General features: G+C 44.7%; 1 protein-coding gene across 3 annotated transcripts in view; it reads left to right on the top strand.

Moving 5' to 3' along the window:
• Positions 1 to 21,270, top strand: part of CPA6 (carboxypeptidase A6) — a 99,634-nt gene that overhangs the window by 50,653 nt on the left and 27,711 nt on the right. For all 3 annotated transcript variants that reach the window (XM_069959972.1, XM_069959970.1, XM_069959971.1), the window contains exon 2: positions 16,915 to 16,990. In XM_069959972.1, the coding sequence (XP_069816073.1) occupies positions 16,915 to 16,990 (76 nt within the window). The remainder of the gene's footprint in view (positions 1 to 16,914; positions 16,991 to 21,270) is intronic.

The following is a 21,270-nucleotide window of genomic DNA, read 5'->3' as shown; positions in this document are numbered from 1 at the left end:
GAAGCAGTAGTACATCCTCTAGTCTAGTAGAAGTGGAACATTGTAGGAATAGAAGGAGTTAACGCTCTTTACGTTTTGTTTCCAGTGTAGGGATCTTCCCGGGGGATGGTGTGTTTGGACACAGTTCAGGCAGCAAACTTGGGCTCATAAAACAGCTTTGGGTGTTTATTTGTAGCATAAACGGTCCAGCAACATAAATACAGCAACACTGTGCAGTGAGAATAAACAAAACAAAAAGTCCTGCCCGTCTGGGCGCTTACTAATACAGCAGGTTACCTCTCTGACACTTCAGTGATCTGTATTGCGGGGTGTGAACAGGCCCCAGCAGCGGCTGTCTTCCCAGCTCTCACCAAACAGCATGCAGGCTGTTCACTCCTGGCTGAGAGAGAGAGACCTGTACACTGAGCACAGCTTTTGCCTTCTCAGGCTGATTGGGATCAGAGCTCACCTGATCCCAAAACCCACACTGGATCGAGGGGGAGGGAATGGCAAGTCCCACTACCAAAACCTACCTGCCATTCCATGTAAGTCCAGGCCCGGCAATAATAAATAATAGCTCAGCAGCATAACACTGCTGAGCACAGATGCCTCCTGGACTCACCATCTCACACTGTGTATCAACCTGGGTGAGATGTACATCCCCTCGAGCACTTTACCAGTGACATGTCCACATATCCCCCCCCTCTTCTTCAGACCGGAGGGCTGAGCGTATTGTCCCCACAGGCAGTGTACCCTTGATAGGGCGTCAGCATTTGCCTGTAATTTCCCTGGCCGGTGTTCCACAGTGAAATTAAAGTTTTGTAGGGACAGAAACCACCTAGTCACCCTTGCATTCTTCTCCTTGTTTATTTTCATCCATGTTAGGGGGGCATGGTCTGTCACTAACTTAAACCTCCTGCCTAGTAGGTAGTACCTCAGGGATTCTAGGGCCCACTTCACTGCCAGACATTCTCGCTCAACTATGGCGTAGTTTTTCTCGGCCGGGGATAGTTTCCTGCTTAAGTACATCACCGGGTGCTCCTCGCCATTCACGACCTGTGAGAGGACGGCACCTAACCCTGTGTTAGAGGCGTCTGTCTGTACCAAAAACTCTCGCCTAAAGTCAGGGGTAACTAGCACAGGCTGTTGGCACAGGGCAGACTTGAGGCTTTGAAAAGCCTTCTCGGCCTCTGGAGTCCATGTCACCATTGCGGACTTCGCACCCTTTGTCAGGTCAGTTAGTGGGGCTGCAACTGAGGCAAAATTTGGCACAAACCTACGGTAATAGCCCGTAATACCCAGGAAAGCTCTGACCTGTTTCTTTGTGAGGGGTTGAGGCCAATTCTGTATTGCCTCGATTTTATTTAGTTGTGGTTTCACTAACCCCCTCCCAATAATGTAGCCCAAGTATTTGGCCTCCTCTAAGGCTAGTGCACACTTCTCCGCATTGATGGTTAACCCCGCATCACTTATGGCATCTAACACCGCCTGGACCTTACAGAGGTGACTTTCCCAATCCGGGCTAAAAATGACCACATCATCGAGGTAGGCAGCGGAGTAATCACGATGTGGTCGCAGAATCAAGTCCATCAACCTCTGAAAAGTGGCAGGGGCTCCATGTAACCCGAATGGCATCACTACATATTGGAACAGTCCATCAGGGGTGGAGAATGCAGTCTTCTCTCTAGCCTTAGGAGTGAGTGGGATCTGCCAGTAGCCCTTAGTGAGATCGAGGGTAGTTATGTACCTGGCATTACCCATCCTTTCTATCAACTCATCTACCCTGGGCATGGGGTAGGCATCGAACTTGGAGATCTCATTTAACTTTCTAAAATCATTACAGAACCTCCAAGTTCCATTGGGCTTTGGGATTAACACAATCGGGCTGGACCACTCGCTCTGGGACACCTCAATGACTCCTAGGTCAAGCATACGTTTTACCTCGGATGATACCGCCTCCCTCCGGGCTTCTGGTATCCTATAGGGCTTAAGGTTTACTCTGCTTCTAGGCTTAGTTTCAATATGATGACTAATGAGATGCGTACGCCCTGGTAGGTCAGAAAACTTGTTTTTATTTTTCTGCAGGAACTCCTTAGCTTCCTGCTTCTGGGATACTGATAGGGTGTCACCAATCCTGACCGGAGGGATTGGTGGTGACAGATGACCAACAGGCTTTGTCGCCACCAAGGATTCCCTGTCTTTCCAGGGCTTGATCAAGTTTATGTGATAAACTTGGAAAGGCTTCCTTCTACCTGGTTGGTGTACCTTGTAGTTGACCTCACTGATCTTCTCTACAATTTCATAGGGACCCTGCCACTTTGCTAAGAATTTGCTTTCTACCGTGGGAACAAGTATGAGTACCCGGTCACCTGGGCTAAATGTCCTGATTCTTGCAGAACGATTGTAAATTCTGCTTTGGCCCTCTTGCGCCCTCTGGAGGTGTTCCCTTACTAGGGGCATTACAGTGGCTATACGGTCCTGCATTTGTGCTACATGCTCTATAACACTCTTGTATGGGGTGGACTCACTTTCCCATGTCTCTTTCGCTATATCCAATAAACCCCTAGGGTGACGACCATAGACTAATTCGAAGGGAGAGAACCCTGTGGACGCTTGGGGTACTTCCCTAATAGAAAACATCAGATAAGGTAGTAAGTGATCCCAATCACGACCATCCTTTTCCACCACTTTTTTTAACATATGTTTCAGGGTTTTATTAAACCTCTCCACTAACCCGTCTGTCTGTGGGTGATATACAGAGGTACGTAGGTGTGAGATTTTAAACAGTTTGCATAGCTCTTTCATCACCTTTGACACAAATGGTGTACCTTGGTCAGTCAAGATTTCCTTGGGGATCCCCACCCTGGAAAACATATAAAACAATTCCCGTGCAATTGATTTAGAGGTAGTGTTTCTTAGGGGTACAGCCTCAGGATAGCGGGTCGCGTAGTCCAACACAACTAGAATGTACTGGTGTCCCCTAGCCGACTTTACAAAGGGACCCACCAAGTCCATTGCGATCCGGTCAAAAGGTACCTCTATGATGGGGAGTGGGACCAAAGGACTGCGAAAATGCGACACTGGAGCGCTAAGCTGACATGTGGGGCACGACTCACAGTATTTTTTTATGTCAGCATAAATCGCAGGCCAATAAAACCTCTGGAGGACTCTCTCCTGTGTTTTATCTGTCCCCAAGTGTCCCCCAAGGACATGATTATGGGCCATGTCGAGTACCTGACGCCGGTACGACTTAGGCACCAGAAGCTGTTCCACCACCTCATCATTAATTTTAGTGACTCTGTAGTAGAGATCATTAGTCATAGAAAAATGTGGAAATTTTTTCTCAGCTTCTGGTTCCTGAGGTACCCCATTCATAACAGTGACCTGCTCTCTCGCATTTTTGAGAGTGGGGTCCTGTAATTGTGCAGTACCAAAATTATCCCTAGACACCTCTAAGTCTGGAACATTTTGCGCAGTGGGAGGAGCCTCTTCCTCACCAGCCAGGACCTGCAAAGGAAAAGCATCATATTCCTCCTGTACATTTTTATCATTTACCGTGGGTAATGCAATAGGCTTAGGGGTCTCCTCACTCCTTTCAGGGGATTGTTGTTTTCCCCATAGAGCCCAGAACAAAGGAAAATCACGCCCCAATATAACATTATGCATAAGGTTTTTAACCACACCCACTTCATATTGTACAGCGCCTAGTTCAGTCCCGACATTAGCCCGTACTATAGGGTAAACCTTTGTATCGCCATGTATGCATACCACACTCATATGTCTTGCTGGCACAAAGTCCCCAGTCACCAGGCTGGCATGCACCAGGGTGACAAGGCTTCCTGAGTCCAGCAACGCCTTAACAGGAAAGTCATTTACAGTAATGTTGCAGACTTGTGGTTCAGTCTCTAGTCCAGTGACTGCAACAAAAGACGGCTCCGCAAATAGCGACTGACGCCGGCTAGCGTCACACTCCATGGGCTCAGAGGTAAGAGGGCAATGGGCAGACATATGTCCCGTCTCGTGGCATCTCCAGCACTGGATAGGGCCTGGTCTCCTTGGCAGGGAGTCCTTTTTAGGGCCACTTAGCCACCGGGGTCCCCCACCAGTCTTTTGCCCCTGAGACACCTCCTGAGCGCTCTTCCCTCTATCGGCACCCCTCCACACTCCCCCAATAGATGGAAGTCTCTTACCAGATGATGGCACAGATCTGGCACTCCGGGGAGGTGACGGTGCTGCAGGAACATCACGGAGGTAGTCCTCGGTCGCCTGGAACCTCTCCACAAGGCTAACGAGTTCGTCGGCACTCCTAGGGTCGCCTTGTCCCACCCAGCGTTGTAGATCAGCAGGAAGGGCACGGAGGTAGCGATCCATCACGACCCTCTCTAGGATCTGGGCAGGAGTAGAGGTGTCTGGCTCCAACCATTTTCTTGCCAGATGAATCAGGTCGTACATCTGGGACCTCGCTGACTTGTCCAGACTGTAGCTCCAGTTGCGGACCCTCCGGGCACGGACAGCAGCAGTAACTCCTAGTCGGGCGAGTATCTCTGCTCTTAGCCGAGGATAGTCCTTGACCTCTTGCTCACTGAGGTCATAATAGGCCTTTTGAGGTTCGCCTGTTAAATAGGGAGCAATGACCTCTGCCCACTCAGTGGAGGGTAACTTTTCTCGCTCAGCCACACGCTCAAAGACAGTTAAGTAGGCCTCAACATCGTCATCAGCAGTCATCTTTTGCAGCGCACGCTGCACAGCTCTTCTCACAGACAAAGTCTCTGGCGCGGCTGCTGCCACCAGCTGGGGATTAGCACCTGCAGACGCCTCTTGCTTTGCTATCAGGTGCTCAATAAGTCTCTGTTGTTGAGCCATTGCTTGCTGATGTGCAGCCATTGTCTGTTCATGGCGCAGATTAGCGGCTGCCTGATCCTGTTTAGCGGCTGCCTGAGCCTGTTGTTGTGCGGCCAATGCCTGTTGTTGTGCGGCCAATGCTTGCTCATGGCGTAGGTTAGCGTCTGTCAGAGCCTGTTGTTGCTGCATATTCACTTGCATTAACTGCTTCATCATCTCCTCCATGTTGCTTGACTGTTTTTGGAGTGAAGCCGCAGCCTTCACCCAGGACATAAGCAGCTGTAGCCAAGTTGATGCACACCGTTGCCCCTAGCAACCGTTTTGCCCGCTCCGCAGCACCAATTGTAGGGATCTTCCCGGGGGATGGTGTGTTTGGACACAGTTCAGGCAGCAAACTTGGGCTCATAAAACAGCTTTGGGTGTTTATTTGTAGCATAAACGGTCCAGCAACATAAATACAGCAACACTGTGCAGTGAGAATAAACAAAACAAAAAGTCCTGCCCGTCTGGGCGCTTACTAATACAGCAGGTTACCTCTCTGACACTTCAGTGATCTGTATTGCGGGGTGTGAACAGGCCCCAGCAGCGGCTGTCTTCCCAGCTCTCACCAAACAGCATGCAGGCTGTTCACTCCTGGCTGAGAGAGAGAGACCTGTACACTGAGCACAGCTTTTGCCTTCTCAGGCTGATTGGGATCAGAGCTCACCTGATCCCAAAACCCACACTGGATCGAGGGGGAGGGAATGGCAAGTCCCACTACCAAAACCTACCTGCCATTCCATGTAAGTCCAGGCCCGGCAATAATAAATAATAGCTCAGCAGCATAACACTGCTGAGCACAGATGCCTCCTGGACTCACCATCTCACACTGTGTATCAACCTGGGTGAGATGTACATCCCCTCGAGCACTTTACCAGTGACATGTCCACACCAGTTATTGGAACTGAATGCCTTTAATTAAGCGTCAAGCAATTAATTCTCCTTTAAAAGAGCCATTTAGTCGGTTTAAGCGTTTTAATTACATGCTCTAAATATGAGGGAGATTTACTGTATTACATATGCCTTACACAAGGACATGGAAGCAGAAGTCAAATGGAAGGAAGTAACATTCCTGGAAAGTGATGATATGAATTTTCCACTTGGCACCTCCAGATGCAGAATGGCTTACTGGTCATATTCACATCTTAATACAAAAAATAAATTACCATTTCACTTAATTATCACCTGCACCACAGTTCTATTCCCGACCTGCACCACAGTTTCAGGCATTCCCGTTTTGTTTGTTCCCCTTCTATATCTCCTAGTTGTAACTAGAAATGTTAGTATCCTATGCAAAGCTCTCAATACACCTTAGGGCCCTATCACATGGGACGATTATCATGCAAAAAATTGTTCTTTCATTCGAATTTAATTGATAATTGTTCTGTGTGTATGCCGGCAACAATCGAAAAATAGTTTGTGTGTCATTGATCGCAATTTTTAAGCTGACCAGGCACAGATTTGCCCCTTCTCCCTGGCGTACGCCTGCCATATCCCCTGCTGGAAGCAGGTGTAGATTATGTCCACCAGGTGCAGGGTTGGGCCAACAATTCAGTTAGAGGCATGCCAGAGAAAGGGGGTGGGGCCTAATTTAAGACCTCCCCAAATGTTTGCTAAATACTTGCTAAACTTCTGTGTATGTACACATCATTCCTTCTTTTGTTGGGATCAGAAAGAGTAAACAATCTTAGTAATGATTGTAACTTACAACTATCATTCTGTGGTGTGTTATGGTGAATGAAATCAAGTGTTTCTCAAAAACGCTCGTTTGCCATTATTTATTGTTAATCATTGAAAACAAATGAAAATTGCTTTGTCTAATAGGACCCTTATGGTCCTTTTACACGGAACGATTTATTGTTGGCTTTTGCACGATAACAATCGAATTCGAACGATAATCGTACGTGTAAATGCAGCGAACGATCAAACGACGAGCGAGAAATCGTTCATTTTGATCTTTCAACATGTATACAAATTATCGTTGGTCGTTCGCAAAAAATTTGCAGATGGTTCAGTGTAAACATTCTTTCAACAATTTCCCCTATGTGTGAGATAGGCTTAAGCGATCGCAAAACGATCGCATGACGATTTTTCCGTTCGATGTATCGTTCCGTCTAAACGCCGATCGTTATAAAAAAAAAACATAGTTCATTCAAAATCGTTAATCGTGTGATCGGGCGAATTATCGCTCCGTGTAAAAGTACCATTAGACTACTACTACTACTACTACTAACTACTTGTTAATTCCCCCCTTATTTGCCTTAAAGGGGCACTCTGGCTGCTAACCCTTTTTCATCAATGCCCGGGGAGTGTGGGGGGGGGGGGTGAAAACAATCGCATCCACTTACCACCCTGGTTTCAGTGCTGCCGCCCTCATTCCACTGTTTCAGCGGCTACAGCAGTGTCCTACCTCTGCTGCTGATTGGCTTAGCGGGCCTACCACATTACATCTCAACTGTCCCCTTAGGCCAGGAAGCAGCCGGACATCAGGGTACGGAAGTAGCGGAATGCGGGCGGCAGCACTGAAGCGAATGTTATTGTTTTTACCTACCCCCTCCTTGTGCATTGGCAAAAAAGGGGTTCCAGCTGGAGTATCCCTTTAAGTTGGCATTTTAACCAATAATAGTAAAATGCTAATTTGTTAAGATGGTGCTCAGAAGGACCTAACTGGTAACCAGTCAGTGGGCCGCAGCCGCCTGTACCAATGAACATTTTCACTGGCCCTCTTCAGTGGTTGAGACTAAGAGAACAACACGGGACTTTCTATATGGGTGATGTACAGCATGGGGACCTATTCTATATAGGGGATGCACACAACAGGGGCTTTTCTATATGGGGGGATGCACACAACTGGGAGGGCTATTCTATGTGTGGAATGCACACAGCAGGGAGCTATTCTATATGGGGGATGTAAATAGCAGGGGGGGTATTCTATATGGGGGATGTACTGTACAGCATGGGGACCTATTCTATATGGGGGCACATTCATACCTAGTACATAGCAGATTTGATGCTGCTGATTTAATCAGTTAAAATAAATGCATACAAACTCAACACCAAATCCACAGCTGATTATGTTATATCATTATTTTTAGGTGCTGATTGTGGGGGGCACATATTTAAGGGAGTAGTGGGAGACACGGATAAATGAAGCAGATTTTGCTACAGTGTGCATTATACATGACTATTTATAATACGTGGGGGATGATAGGGTATGTGGGCTGCTGGAGTTTGATTGCTAGGGGCAATTTTAAGTCCCTGGTGCTCGCCACACACAACATTTGGTGTCACAACATAGAAGACATATTTATTGTTCTAACATCACGTCATAGCTGTTATTCATGTACATCTTTTTATATGCAAAAAAGGGTTGACTTTATTCATAGAGGTCATTAATAATTGGTAAGAGGATGCAGAGAGGCATAGTAGGAGTGTGTTATAACAGTATGGTGCCCTTAAATACTACTATAGATAATGATGACAGATCCACCTTAAAAAATGCACTTAAAATGCCATGCCTGCCATACTCAAATTGCTCTAATAAGGCTTAGCCTACAATATGCATAATTTAATATATCATATACCCTATGTTCTCATTCAGTTTTAGCTATCCTCATTGAAAGGTGCCTCCTTGTGTGTCATCTGGTTACAGAAATAGCAGAATGCAGATTGTCTATGGTTAGAACACTGATTTGCATATGTGACTAATTGTATTTATTCAGACTTCTAGTGTTTGGAAGACAACAAATGAGAAAATGAATCACAATACATGAAAGTCGCTTCTGAAGGTTAATTAGAACTTTATTAAATACTTGTGATGTTCTTTTTTCATTTCATTCTCAGGTTTTTGAGTCTAATTTACTGATATGATTATTACTCCTGTCATCTGGGCCAAACAATCTGTTCGTTAGGGTGCCCTCACACATTCTTTCTTCATGTGGTATTTTTTAGGCCTCAAAAAAAAAAAAAGCCAGAAAAACGGACAATGCATTTTCATGCATCTGCGTTTTCTTTTCTAGCATTTCTGACTTTGTGATCTTTTTTGTGGTTTAGGTGTTTTTGTGTGCTGAACTTTTTTTTTTTTTTTTACTGCCATCACATGATCTAGATCATGATGGACAACAAAAGGTGATACCCCTCCCCCCGCCAAAAAAAAATAAAATAAAAAATAAAACCTGGAGCCTCAAGAACGCCAGAGAGGGGAGAAAAACCTCTCTTTTATGGCAGTGTCAAGCCAGCCTTATAAGACTATGTTCCCACAATGGAATTTTTTCGGAAAAAGGTGGCTGTCTATTGGTAATGATGGCGGCAAATAATGATCATGATCAATAGGTGCCTGTCTTTTCCCGATAAAATCCCGTTGTGGGTACACAGCCTGACTAACTGAGTCTAACTGAGTGACTATAAGCTAGAATTTATTCACCTCTGCATGTCATCATAGGTGAAAGGGGTTTACCAGAATGCCAGTACATTTACTGCAAAAAACTTGGGCTTGTTAAATTTGAAAACATTATGGGGGAGATTTACCAATCTATGTGCCAGGTGCAAACTGGCACACACCACATTTATTACAATTTACGCATGCACACAAGGGTATAGCTGAAATCTACAAAGATCTTTCAAATGAACAGGTTTCAGAAAGGTATATAAATTTGTAATATATTTAAAAATCTCACATTTTTCAGTACTTATCGGCTGCTGTCTGCCCTGCAGGAAGTGGTGTATTCTTTTACGTCTGACACAGTGATCTCTGCTGCCTCCTCTGTCCGTGTAGGAGAGGTTTTCTATAGGATAATGCTCTGGATAATTCCTGTCAAGGACAGAGGTGGCAGCAGAGAGCACAGTGTCAGACTGGAAAGAATATGTCACTTTCTGCAGGACTGCCAAAGTAAGATTTTTAAGTAGAAGTAAATTACAAATCTGTATAACTTTCTGGAACCAGTTAATTCAAGGGGCTATGTATCAGGGTGGTCTGGTGATCAGGAATGTGGGATGCCCTCTGTATGTAGGATCCCCTGCTGTGCCCCCATGAGCTAATAATGCCCCCTGCTGTGCCCCCATGAGCTAATAATGCCCCAGAGGTGCCCCCATGAACTAATAATGCCCTCAGAGGTGCCCCCATGAACTAATAATGCCCCCAGAGGTGTCCCCATGAGCTAATAATGCCCCCCGAGGTGGCCCCCATGAACTAATAAAGCCCCCAGAGGTGCCCCCATGAGCTAATAATGCCCCCAGAGGTGCCCCCATGAACTAAAAATGCCCCCAGAGGTTCCCCCATGAGCTAATAATGCCCCCAGAGGTGCCCCCATGAACTAATAATGCCCCCAGAGGTGCCCTCATGAACTAATAATGCCCCGAGAGGTGCCCCCATGAACTAATAATGCCGCCAGGGGTGCCTCTATGAACTAATAAAGCCCCCAGAGGTGCCCACATGAACTATTAAAGCCCCCAGAGGTTCCCCCATGAACTAATAATGCCCCCAGAGGTGCCCCCATGAACTAATGATGCCCCCAGGGGTGCCCCCATGAACTAATAATGCCCCCAGAGGTGGCCCCCATGAACTAATAATGCCCCCAGAGGTTCCCCCATGAACTATTAAAGCCCCCAGAGGTTCCCACATGAACTAATAATGCCACCAGAGGGGCCCCCATGAACCAATAATACCCCCAGAGGTTCCCCCATGAGCTAATAATGCCCCTAGAGGTGCCCCCATGAACTAAAAATGCCCCCAGAGGTGCCCCTATGAGCTAATAATGCCCCCAGACGTGCCTTCATGAGCTAATAATGCCCCCAGAGGTGGCCCCCATGAACTAATAATGCCCCCAGAGGTGCCCCTGTGAACTAATAATGCCCCCAGAGGTTCCCCCATGAACTAATAATGCCCCCAGAGGTGCCCCCATGAACTTATATTGCCCCCAGAGGTTCCCCCATGAGCTAATAATGCCCCCAGAGGTGCCCCATGAACTAATAATGCCCCCAGAGGTGCCCCCATGAGCTAATAATGGCCCCAGAGGTGCCCCCATGAACTAATAATGCCCACAGAGGTTCCCCATGAACTAATAATGCCCCCAGAGGTGCCCCCATGAACTATTAAAGCCCCCAGAGGTTCCCCTATGAACTAATAATGCCCCCAGAGGTGCCCCATGAACTAATAATGCCCCCAGGGGTGCCCCCATGAACTAATAATGCCCCCCAGAGGTGGCCCCCATGAACTAATAATGCCCCCAGAGGTTCCCCCATGAACTATTAAAGCCCCCAGAGGTTCCCCCATGAACTAATAATGCCACCAGAGGTTCCCCCATGAACTAATAATGCCACCAGAGGTGCCCCCATGAACTAATAATGCCCCCAGAGGTTCCCCCATGAGCTAATAATGCCCCCAGAGGTGCCCCCATGAACTAATAATGCCCCCAGAGGTGCCCCCCATGAACTAATAATGCCCCCAGAGGTGCCCCCATGAACTAATAATGCCCCAGAGGTGCCCCCATAAACTAATAATGCCCCCAGAGGTGCCCCCATGAACTAATAATGCCACCAGAGGTGCCCCCATGAACTAATAATGCCCCCAGAGGTGCCCCCATGAACTAATAATGCCCCCAGAGGTTCCCCCATGAGCTAATAATGCCCCCAGAGGTGCCCCATGAACTAATAATGCCCCCAGAGGTGCCCCCATGAGCTAATAATGGCCCCAGAGGTGCCCCCATGAATTAATAATGCCCACAGAGGTTCCCCCATGAACTAATAATGCCCCCAGAGGTGCCCCCATGAACTAATAATGCCCCCAGAGGTGCTCCCATGAACTATTAAAGCCCCCAGAGGTTCCCCTATGAACTAATAATGCCCCCAGAGGTGCCCCCATGAACTAATAATGCCCCCAGGGGTGCCCCCATGAACTAATAATGCCCCCCAGAGGTGGCCCCCATGAACTAATAATGCCCCCAGAGGTTCCCCCATGAACTATTAAAGCCCCCAGAGGTTCCCCCATGAACTAATAATGCCACCAGAGGTTCCCCCATGAACTAATAATGCCACCAGAGGTGCCCCCATGAACTAATAATGCCCCCAGAGGTTCCCCCATGAGCTAATAATGCCCCCAGAGGTGCCCCCATGAACTAATAATGCCCCCAGAGGTGCCCCCCATGAACTAATAATGCCCCCAGAGGTGCCCTCATGAACTAATAATGCCCCAGAGGTGCCCCCATGAACTAATAATGCCCCCAGAGGTGCCCCCATGAACTAATAATGCCCCCAGAGGTGCCCCTAAAAAAACAAACATCCTACTCACCTAATCCGCACTGTGTGGCTGCAGGCAGCAGCTTTCCTCCTCTTCGGGCTCTGGGACTTCCGGCAGGCGTGATGACGTCACATCATCACGCCTGCCGGAGAGGTCAAGTCTCAGCGTCCCATAGGCTGCTGGTATGAAGCGCCGGCAGCCTATGGGAGTGAATGTAGGAGGAGGACGCTGACAGGTCCTGCTCCTGCATTCTGCTCGATTTAATGTTCCGCCCGCTCACTGTGCAGGCGGAACATCAAAGCGATCTGTGCATCCCGAGAAGCTGCGTGGCCGCAGCTTCTCGAGATGCTTAAAGAGACAGTGCACATTTCCCACCGGGATCCCGCGGCACCCCTGGTGGGTTCTCACGGCACCCTGGTTGGGAAACGCTGATGTAGACAGTGACTGTGCATGTGTGTCCGCCAGCATTCAGCATTCAGCACCGCAGATGGATGTGCATGTTGCTGTACACTTCGGACACCAGGTGGCACACTATTAAGTCATAGCTGTCATTGCTTTACACTGGATCATGTAAATGAAGACCATTGCTATTGAAATAATAAAAGCTGACATATAATAGTATCTCTATGGTTACATAAAGGGAACCAGTCAGTTTTGAGCTCTGTAACAGAACTATATGGAAATGAGATTGCTTGACATTGCACATAAATCTACTTCCCATATAATTACTGATATATTTGTCTTTGGTAATACATAGTAATGGAACATACAGCACTCAGTATCCTCATGCCCCTTGCCAGGAAACGTTACACAAGTATGTATTAAGAATTCATTTCCAGGAATTGTCTATGTGCTAATGTGACTTTATTATGCAGTTTGCTGCTGTCATAGTGAATATGATGAGATCCCATAGGAGAGGTGACACAGTGCAGGTACATAGTTCCGCTTATAAGCTGATTTACATACTATAATCCTCCTTGCCGTGCAGAGAGGTCCAACCGGTAGATTCTTCCTGAGCCAATATTTGTTGCAATAACCATCTGTGATTCAGAAAAGCGTTAAGCATGAGACTGTTCACAAGCCCCTTAGCAGTTTTGATGTTTTTTAAAATTAAGATATAAAGCTATTAAACAAGACATATCTGAAAAGTAACTATATTAAACTGGATATTTGCTGAATCCCCTTACTATTAGGCAATGGAAAGTGGCAATGAGTAAGAGTCTTGTTTTACATTTCAGTGCTAAGCTCACCTCCTGTGGTGACACCATGTGCCCTGGCAGGAGTGAGGAGGCACGGAATGCACAAGTCAGCAGGTGCCAAGTACAGAATCACAAGGAAAAGAGAAAATATGGAAAAGGTGCTTAGAAGAGAAATGTGGTCAAATATATATATGTACTGTATATATGGCGAGAGAGAGAATTCTTGGCAGAAATTGTGCAGTGTAAATCGAAGAAGGATAAGCTTAAAATACAACTTTTATTTCACTCGATAAAATAGTTATCCAAGACAAAAAATTCAAAAATATATACAAAAAACAAAAAATCTCCATAAACAGACACTGTCACAAATAACATCCCATCATTATCATTATAGGAAACTCTGACTACCGAGACTAGGCAAACCTCGTGGTAGTATTGTCACCATAAGTCTCTGTCTGTCCAGTGGGTATTGTGTGCAGTCATATCATGAATATATGGCGAATACGGTGTCCTAAAGCCCAATGGTACCACTCAGGCTATACGCCCAGATTGGGATGTAGGTACCGGTGAGGCTATATTAGATCGATCTCCACATTATAAGGACAAGAACGTCACAAACAAAATGCCAATAGGTCTGGCCCTGTCGCCTGGATGTCCGTGATGCTCGAGTCTCATATGTAAATCCCAACACCTAGCCCTACGCGTTTCAATCACCAGTATGGTGAAATCATCAGGGGCTGGATAGGTGAACATATACAAATATGCAAGTGAAGATTCAATGTGTAGTGCAGTATTTATATGACACAACACAAAAACATAAAAAGGATGATAATTGGCAAGGACCGCTGTGGCTGGGTACTCACTGAACCTGTATGTATAGCGATTGCAGATAGAAGGTCCTATGTTGGCAGTGGCTGACACAGGACATCTATCCACGTTGTGCTATAGGTATATTTGTGAGAATTGCCAGAACTATATGCCTACATATAAGGTCCTCCGTCCGGAGATGTCATCCCCTGATCCTGCAGTGGCAGAAATTGTGCAGCTAGATATACTATTAGAAAATATTTTATGGCAAAACTTAAATAGCCACTATCATAAAAAAGAAAAAATAAATAAAAAATGATACGTCACAGAGACATGTCAAAAATTTTGATTGGTTAGGCTCCCACTAGCTCCCAGGGTAAACTGGGTTTTTGTATCTTTCACTTACTGCCTCCATAAGTCTATAAGGTTGCTTGGACACAATGTAAAAGTGCTACATGCTACTTCCAGCTTGTTCTCCTGGTGGTGGTCATGGCAGTGTAACCCCCACCAAACAACACTTTTGATAAGGTCAAGCGATGTATTAAAACTTTTTTTTTTAAGACATACACTGTTAAATAATCAGTATACCACAAAATAAAATATCCTCTCTTCATGAAACATACCTCAAACAAATAGAAGTACATACTTTTAATTACTGACATATGCTTTTACAGTATATTTAGTGGGGGGAAAAAATGTAATTGTTCAATGTTGATTTAAAAAAAATATATATATAAAATTGTCTTGTAGTTTTTCTAATAGTGCATGTTCAAAGGCAAAGATTAGCCGACATGCACAATGTAAGCTGATCATGGAAGTTGAAAAATCTGCTGCATATTTAATGGGACACTTTAATGGGCTGCCCGAATGATCTTACGATTGTTCAAGTGGCCCGTTCCACTGCTCCCTGCTAATTTTCTGTTTGTGTAATAGCACAGTGCAGTGTGTAGGAAATTTTAGGTCAATGTTCTCATCTGTAAAATATCTTTAGGTGTAATAGGGCCCTTACCAACAGAATACCTACAGAACTTAGTTAAGTGAAAGAGAAAAAAAAACCTTAAAAAAGCTTGTTGATTGAAACAATAGAAAGAGTTATAAAAACTAGAGGGAAAATCAAAATTGAGTGTGGCTAAAGATGTTGGTTGTTCCAATTCATTGCTGTCTAAAATCTGGTGTAAGTATAACAAAATGGGAAGGGTCTAAAAGGAAAACATCTATGTAAACAAAGAAAGGCATCAAGGTATCAGGATAGAAAACTAAAAAAACTATGTGCCTTGAGAAAAAGTACCAGATGGCACAGAAAAAGGAGACGGCACAGAAAAACCCTACATTTTTTTCATTCCATTGATGTTAAGAATTATACTAGCTCTTATTACAGAGCAAATAATGGTAAAGCTTCCTTTAAGAAAATATATTCTAGGTCAATGACATGGCCCGCAAATAGTTCTCATAGCAATCCAACTGAAAATGAATAGTGAAAATTAAAAAAACAGTCTTTATCGTGGAGAGCTGATCTGTCAGACGGTCTATAAGAAACTTGGACCCAGCTTGGTGTAGAATATAATTTATTATTAATGAGGACCATTCCTATAGAATTCACACATAGTAAAGAACGAAGAGCAGCAACAAAGTAATCATTGATATTTTTTGGTAATGTTTCCATAATTCTTTCTTCAGCAGTGAGTGATTCCAGTATGTTGTCCTCTCCTTCACCTGACAAGGCATGCTATTGATTAAAATGATTGCCTTTCATTTCATGGAGATGCTGTATGTCTTGTGGAGACAGAATGCTCAGCTTTATTTGTCTGTTTGTTGTATCTGTGATTTGTTACAAGATAAAGAATGGTGAACATCCTCTTAGACCCATTTCACACATCTGTTTATTCTGTTTGTACTTGCACACAGAAAGAGGACCCATTCATTTCTATGGCTTGATTCGCACACCTGTAGGTGTTACGGGTCCCTGTTGGGGCCGGGATCTGTGCTGCAAAAAAAAAACGGGAAAAAAAAAAACAGGCCAGCCATTTTACGTCCCACATGGCTGTATATACAGCATGGATTAACCGATTTAAATGATTGGGTCAACACAGCCACTGCTTTTAAAGCAGAGTGGTGGTCAATAATCTAGACAACAAGCTGTTAACAAAGGAAGGAAAAGAGCGGAAGGAGGCAAGTTTGCTAAATAAATGTAGGTATGAGCCCTACAAGTATACCTACATTTGTTGAAATTGGAATACCCCTTTAAATAACAAACACCTCCCATGAGGGGGGCTACAATTGGGCCTTAAGGGAAGGGAGTACCAAGCACCACTGTATAGCAGGGGGGGAAATGTCAAAGAATATACCATATTGGGGCATGATAACCTATTGGCTTCTGCTAGTGTTGCCTGGATCCCTGCATCAGCATCCCATCCCCTGTGGTCAATGTCCACCCACCCAAAAGGGAGAAGGGATCGGGTGCCCTCCATATCTGTGTTCATCAAGTCTGGAGATCTATTCCCCAGATATAACTATGGAAGATGCTATAAAGTATGTTGGCAAGCTCATCTCTTTTGCTTTCCAGGTGTAAGCTTATTTATAAGCACACGTCTTTCCTCTAGGATCTCTAACAGCCCCCCCCCCCACACACACACACTGTGTGCCATTCACCTTCAGAGTCTACTTTTCCTTAGCTTGAAGCACTTTCAGCACCTCTGTTTCCAGAAGAGAGAGCCAATATGCTAGAATATGTCATAGAAATGTGCTGAGATGTTGGCATTGATATTTTCTGGTCACGTTTTATCTCTCATGCCGTGTTTGTTTAATTCATGACAGAGATAAAGTTATTCGAATGATTCCTCGGAACGAGAAAGAAGTAAATGAAGTAAAGAATATGTGCAGTCAGCTGCAGGTAAGCCTGTCACCTCAACCCCCCCCCCCCCCCCCCCCCAACATTGTCATATTGTATCTCCAGAGTCAGTAACTAGCTTACAGAAAGCAGACTAGTAGATTCTCGTATTCTCTGTTAGAAATTAGTAGCTGACCCAGTGACTTACGCATTGGTAGCATGTCTGGCCACTCTTTTATGTGGAGAGCTATAAGTCCCAGCATATGCTTGGGGCAAAAGTAAATGAAGGCCCTATAACACTAAACAATTATCAGCCTCTCTTGGCCAATTACCAACCGCTCTTGTAATAGGAGCAGCTGCCACTGACTTTAATGGGCAGCCTTGTAATAGGAACGGCCGTCGCTGATTTCAATGGGCAGCCATGTAATAGGAACAGCCACCTCTGACTTCAACAGGCAGCACGGAAGATCTAAGGATCGTTCAAGGCCCCCCCCCCCACACTGCTCCTTGTGCCCCCTCCCACTGATCCCGCTTACTTCCTGTGCGTGTAATAGTATGCTTCCCCTCGGATTATTGTGCTTTGTAATACAGCCTTAAGGGGTTATTACATTACACAGGATAGCAATAGCAAATAATGGTCAGAAACAACCTATGTATGTGGGTAACAGTACTGCAGCAGTCTACAGACTGGAAGAAAGAACGGTCATCACCTGGTAATCTGGTTCAGCAATAGAAAATACAGGGAGAAGACAGAAGGATCGTCTCATGGTGAACATTGGTTGTCAGTGCATGGATAAATAATACTCTTACAATACAATTGCAGCGCCAGCACAGTAGAAGGTAAGTGCACCAATCTTCGTCTGCCAACAGCCACAAATATGCATCAATCAGAGAGATTGGCGCATGTTGGCAGTGCCTTTAGACAGCACAACTAATTGAGCGCCTCAACCTCGTTTCTTGCCCATTGGCATTCATTGTAGAAGAATTCTATACTAACTCAGAGCTGGTGTAAATTTTAGTAAGGACTCTGAAAGGGAATTAAGACCAGCACACAATACATGGGTCTTAATAAGTGCCCCCAAAGTATTCTTGAAGGAGGTTGTATATTGTTCTTGAAATAATTAGATTGTGCATGTACTATAGAGGTAGGGTCTACTGAAACTACGATCTGTGGCTGTGCTCCATTCTGACTAATTGATTGAAATCCTAACTAAGGGAGTCCCTACTATTAGGGTCAGGCCTCGGATGTGATCAGTCGCATGCGGCCAACATGTGGCACTCATTGGCTGCCCTATTTTGCTAATTTGTGCATCCATTGACTGCTACTAGGGATAAGCGAACCTCCATGACTACCTAGGGCTGCATCAAACTTCTTCAGCCACTGTGAAAAATAGGAAAGAAATGACAACTGTGGTAGACATATTTAGCGATTGTTGAGACTAAGTTATATTCAGGGAACAATATATACAAGTGCAAAAATACATCCATCAATTTGATGGAAAAATATATACAGGTTAGAAGAATGGGTATATAGGTAACGGCTGGTGTTCTACAGATGTGCCTGATATGCCCTGCCTATGGACTAGGTGCCGCTTGGGTCAGACATCCCCTACACCATGCGGATCTTACCCTGGGTAGTAGTTAATCCAAGGGGTGTCAGGTAGTCAAGCACAGGGTTGTACAATAAAGTAGAGAGTGCGCCTGGTGTTACTGTTGTGGTGGTGTACACAGAAACAATATCCCAGTGCTCTTCTTCTGGTTCTGATATGGGTTGGTAAGACTTCCATCTGAGTCAAGTGGGTCCACTTCCGACGCATTTACCCCTTCCTTGATAGTAGTAGGGTTCATCAGGGAAAGTGTAGAATTGTACCATCACAGTGTCATGCAATAGCTCTCTTTGGAGTCTTGTTCCCACACACATATAGGTGTGATACTATTGGTCAGTCGCTTTAATAGTTATATGAAAACATGCTTGTGTCCTGATCGCTGTGGGGGCTGAAGTGTCTTCAGCCACTGGTAATCAAATGCCGAGCGTCTGGGGTTCAGACAAACCTGAGAGGGCTCAAAGTTTGCTCATCTCTAGTGTAAGCCAATGGAAATGCCAGTTTACCAGCTGAAAACAGTCAGCAAAACAAGTTTCAGCCACTGCAGTTTTTGAGCCAAAGCCAGGAGTGGATCTGGCGGCAGGTAGGAGACATATAAGCACTTTCTTTATTTTACCCATTACTTTGAATCCACTTCTGGTTTTGGCACAAAAACTGCAATGACAAGTTTCCAAAAAACAATAAAAAATAAAAACTGGCATATGTGAAACCAGTATGAAATTTTTAATCCCAAATTATATGGAAGAGTTTTATGACGTAAGCAGCTGAAAACCAGATGCAACACTTAATTTTATATAGGTAACAATTACGCCCATAAAATTAATATGTACAGGAATTAAGGGATGTTTTATTATTTACTATTATGGAGCCTTTTTGGGAGACATAAAACTACCGTATACATCTCAAAAACACAACGGGGGAGATTTATCAAACTGGTGTAAAGTAAAATTGTCTTAGTTGCCCCTAGCAACCAATCAGATTCCACTTTTCATTCCTCACAGATTCTTTGGAAAATGAAAGGAGGAATCTGATTGGTTGCTAGGGGCAACTGAGACAGTTCTACTTTACACCATTTTGATAAATCTGTCCCTATGTGAACAGAATTTAGAAATAGGATTGCTTCTTAATCAGATAGACATTGCATTTATGCATGCTCTAGTGGTATAGTTCTTAGTCTGGCACTGCGGGCAGTCAGTCTATGGGGTCATGTACAGAGCACTGAGTCAATGGTATGGTAACACGTGCATAAAAAGTATAATAACCGGGAATGACCATGGTCATTACTTTTTATCGACAGCAGTTACTCATCAGAACTGACTGCCCTCCATTTCTGAGATCACTTCTGACATGTATCGAACGGAAGGGATTAGAGGCATAGCTATCCTGAAAATTGGCATAGAACATTATCAGTCTTGCGGGCTGAGATTCATAGGGTTAAATTTTACAGGATTTCACCAGGCAATCATTTAACCCTACAATTTTCACAAAAATGGTACACAGCAGTTCTTGGCATAAAGTCATAATTCAGATTTTGTGGCCCTTGTAATAAAGCCTACATTCAAAAATTCGATTATTTTGTTATTTTTATTCATAAAGAGGATGAAACCGTGCTAGCCTGCAGCGCTATTCTTGTTTTTCAATGTATCTAACAGGCTCAAACAAGTAATTTAATAGATTGCCTGGGGACCTGGGGCTTACATTAACCAGGCTTGCGATTAGATGTGCTGTTCTCTGTTCTTAGTCCTTATATTGTGCAAAGAGAAGGATTACACCACATAGCATTGATGTAAGAAGGTTGCTGACCTGTGTAGGTTAGCTGCCAAGGACGCTTAATATCAAATGGTTCCGAACAAAACGTGGATGAGTTCGTTCAGCCCTTTAAGTAGTTTGGCACAAGATAGTATTATGGATATTGACCTGCAATGGAGTCTTACTTTGTGATATATATAGAGGCACAAGAAGGACTTTTTTTTCTCTGATTTTTGTATGATCAATGACAACAAAAATTGTGGTGTGCCCCATCAGTGTTGTAGCATAAGTTGCCAGTGTGCAGGGCAAAGCAAGTACTGCACTTCTAAACTTGCCCCATTGAATGTAATGTGAGCAGCACTGCATAAAGTAAGTATCTCTTCGCTCTCTGTTCTGTCAGTTTTCAATTATATTTGCATCTTATAGAGTCCCTTAAACAAAGCTGACAGTGGCAATTGCCTAGAGATCCAGGGCATGACTCCCTTCCCTACCCACTATATCTGACGTCTAGTGAGTAAGATTACCAATGTAATCCAGTTGACAACATGATTGATGGTGTGCTACTATGTTAGAAGCCTTGAACCTGCTGATATGTCCCTATAGTGCATGAGGCGATGAGGATGAAGGTAACCTTCAGGAACTTTGTAGTTAATTAGATATGTAAATGAGGCAGTTTGGTGCACTGGGGGCGGGACTACCGATCCGCCTGACCTCCTAATTAATATTGGAGTGGCAATCTGCAGTGTAATCCTTCATCACCGTAGAACACCGGATGAATATTCGATAGGAGGGCAGATCAGTGCACTAATAAACATATATCTATCATTACATAGTTACATAGTTAATAAGGTTAAAAGAAGACAAGAGTCCATCAGGTTCAACCTAGAGAAACTCCACTGTGTTGATCCAGAGGAAGGCAAAAACACCTATGAGGCAGATGACAATTGCCCCATCACAGGGAGAAAACTCCTTCCCAACTCCAGTGCAATC

Source organism: Dendropsophus ebraccatus, chromosome 2, assembly GCF_027789765.1.
Source record: "Dendropsophus ebraccatus isolate aDenEbr1 chromosome 2, aDenEbr1.pat, whole genome shotgun sequence".
NCBI classification, from domain to species: Eukaryota; Metazoa; Chordata; class Amphibia; order Anura; family Hylidae; genus Dendropsophus; species Dendropsophus ebraccatus.
Note: the sequence above shows the minus strand (reverse complement) of the source record. Positions and strands in the feature narration are given on the sequence as shown.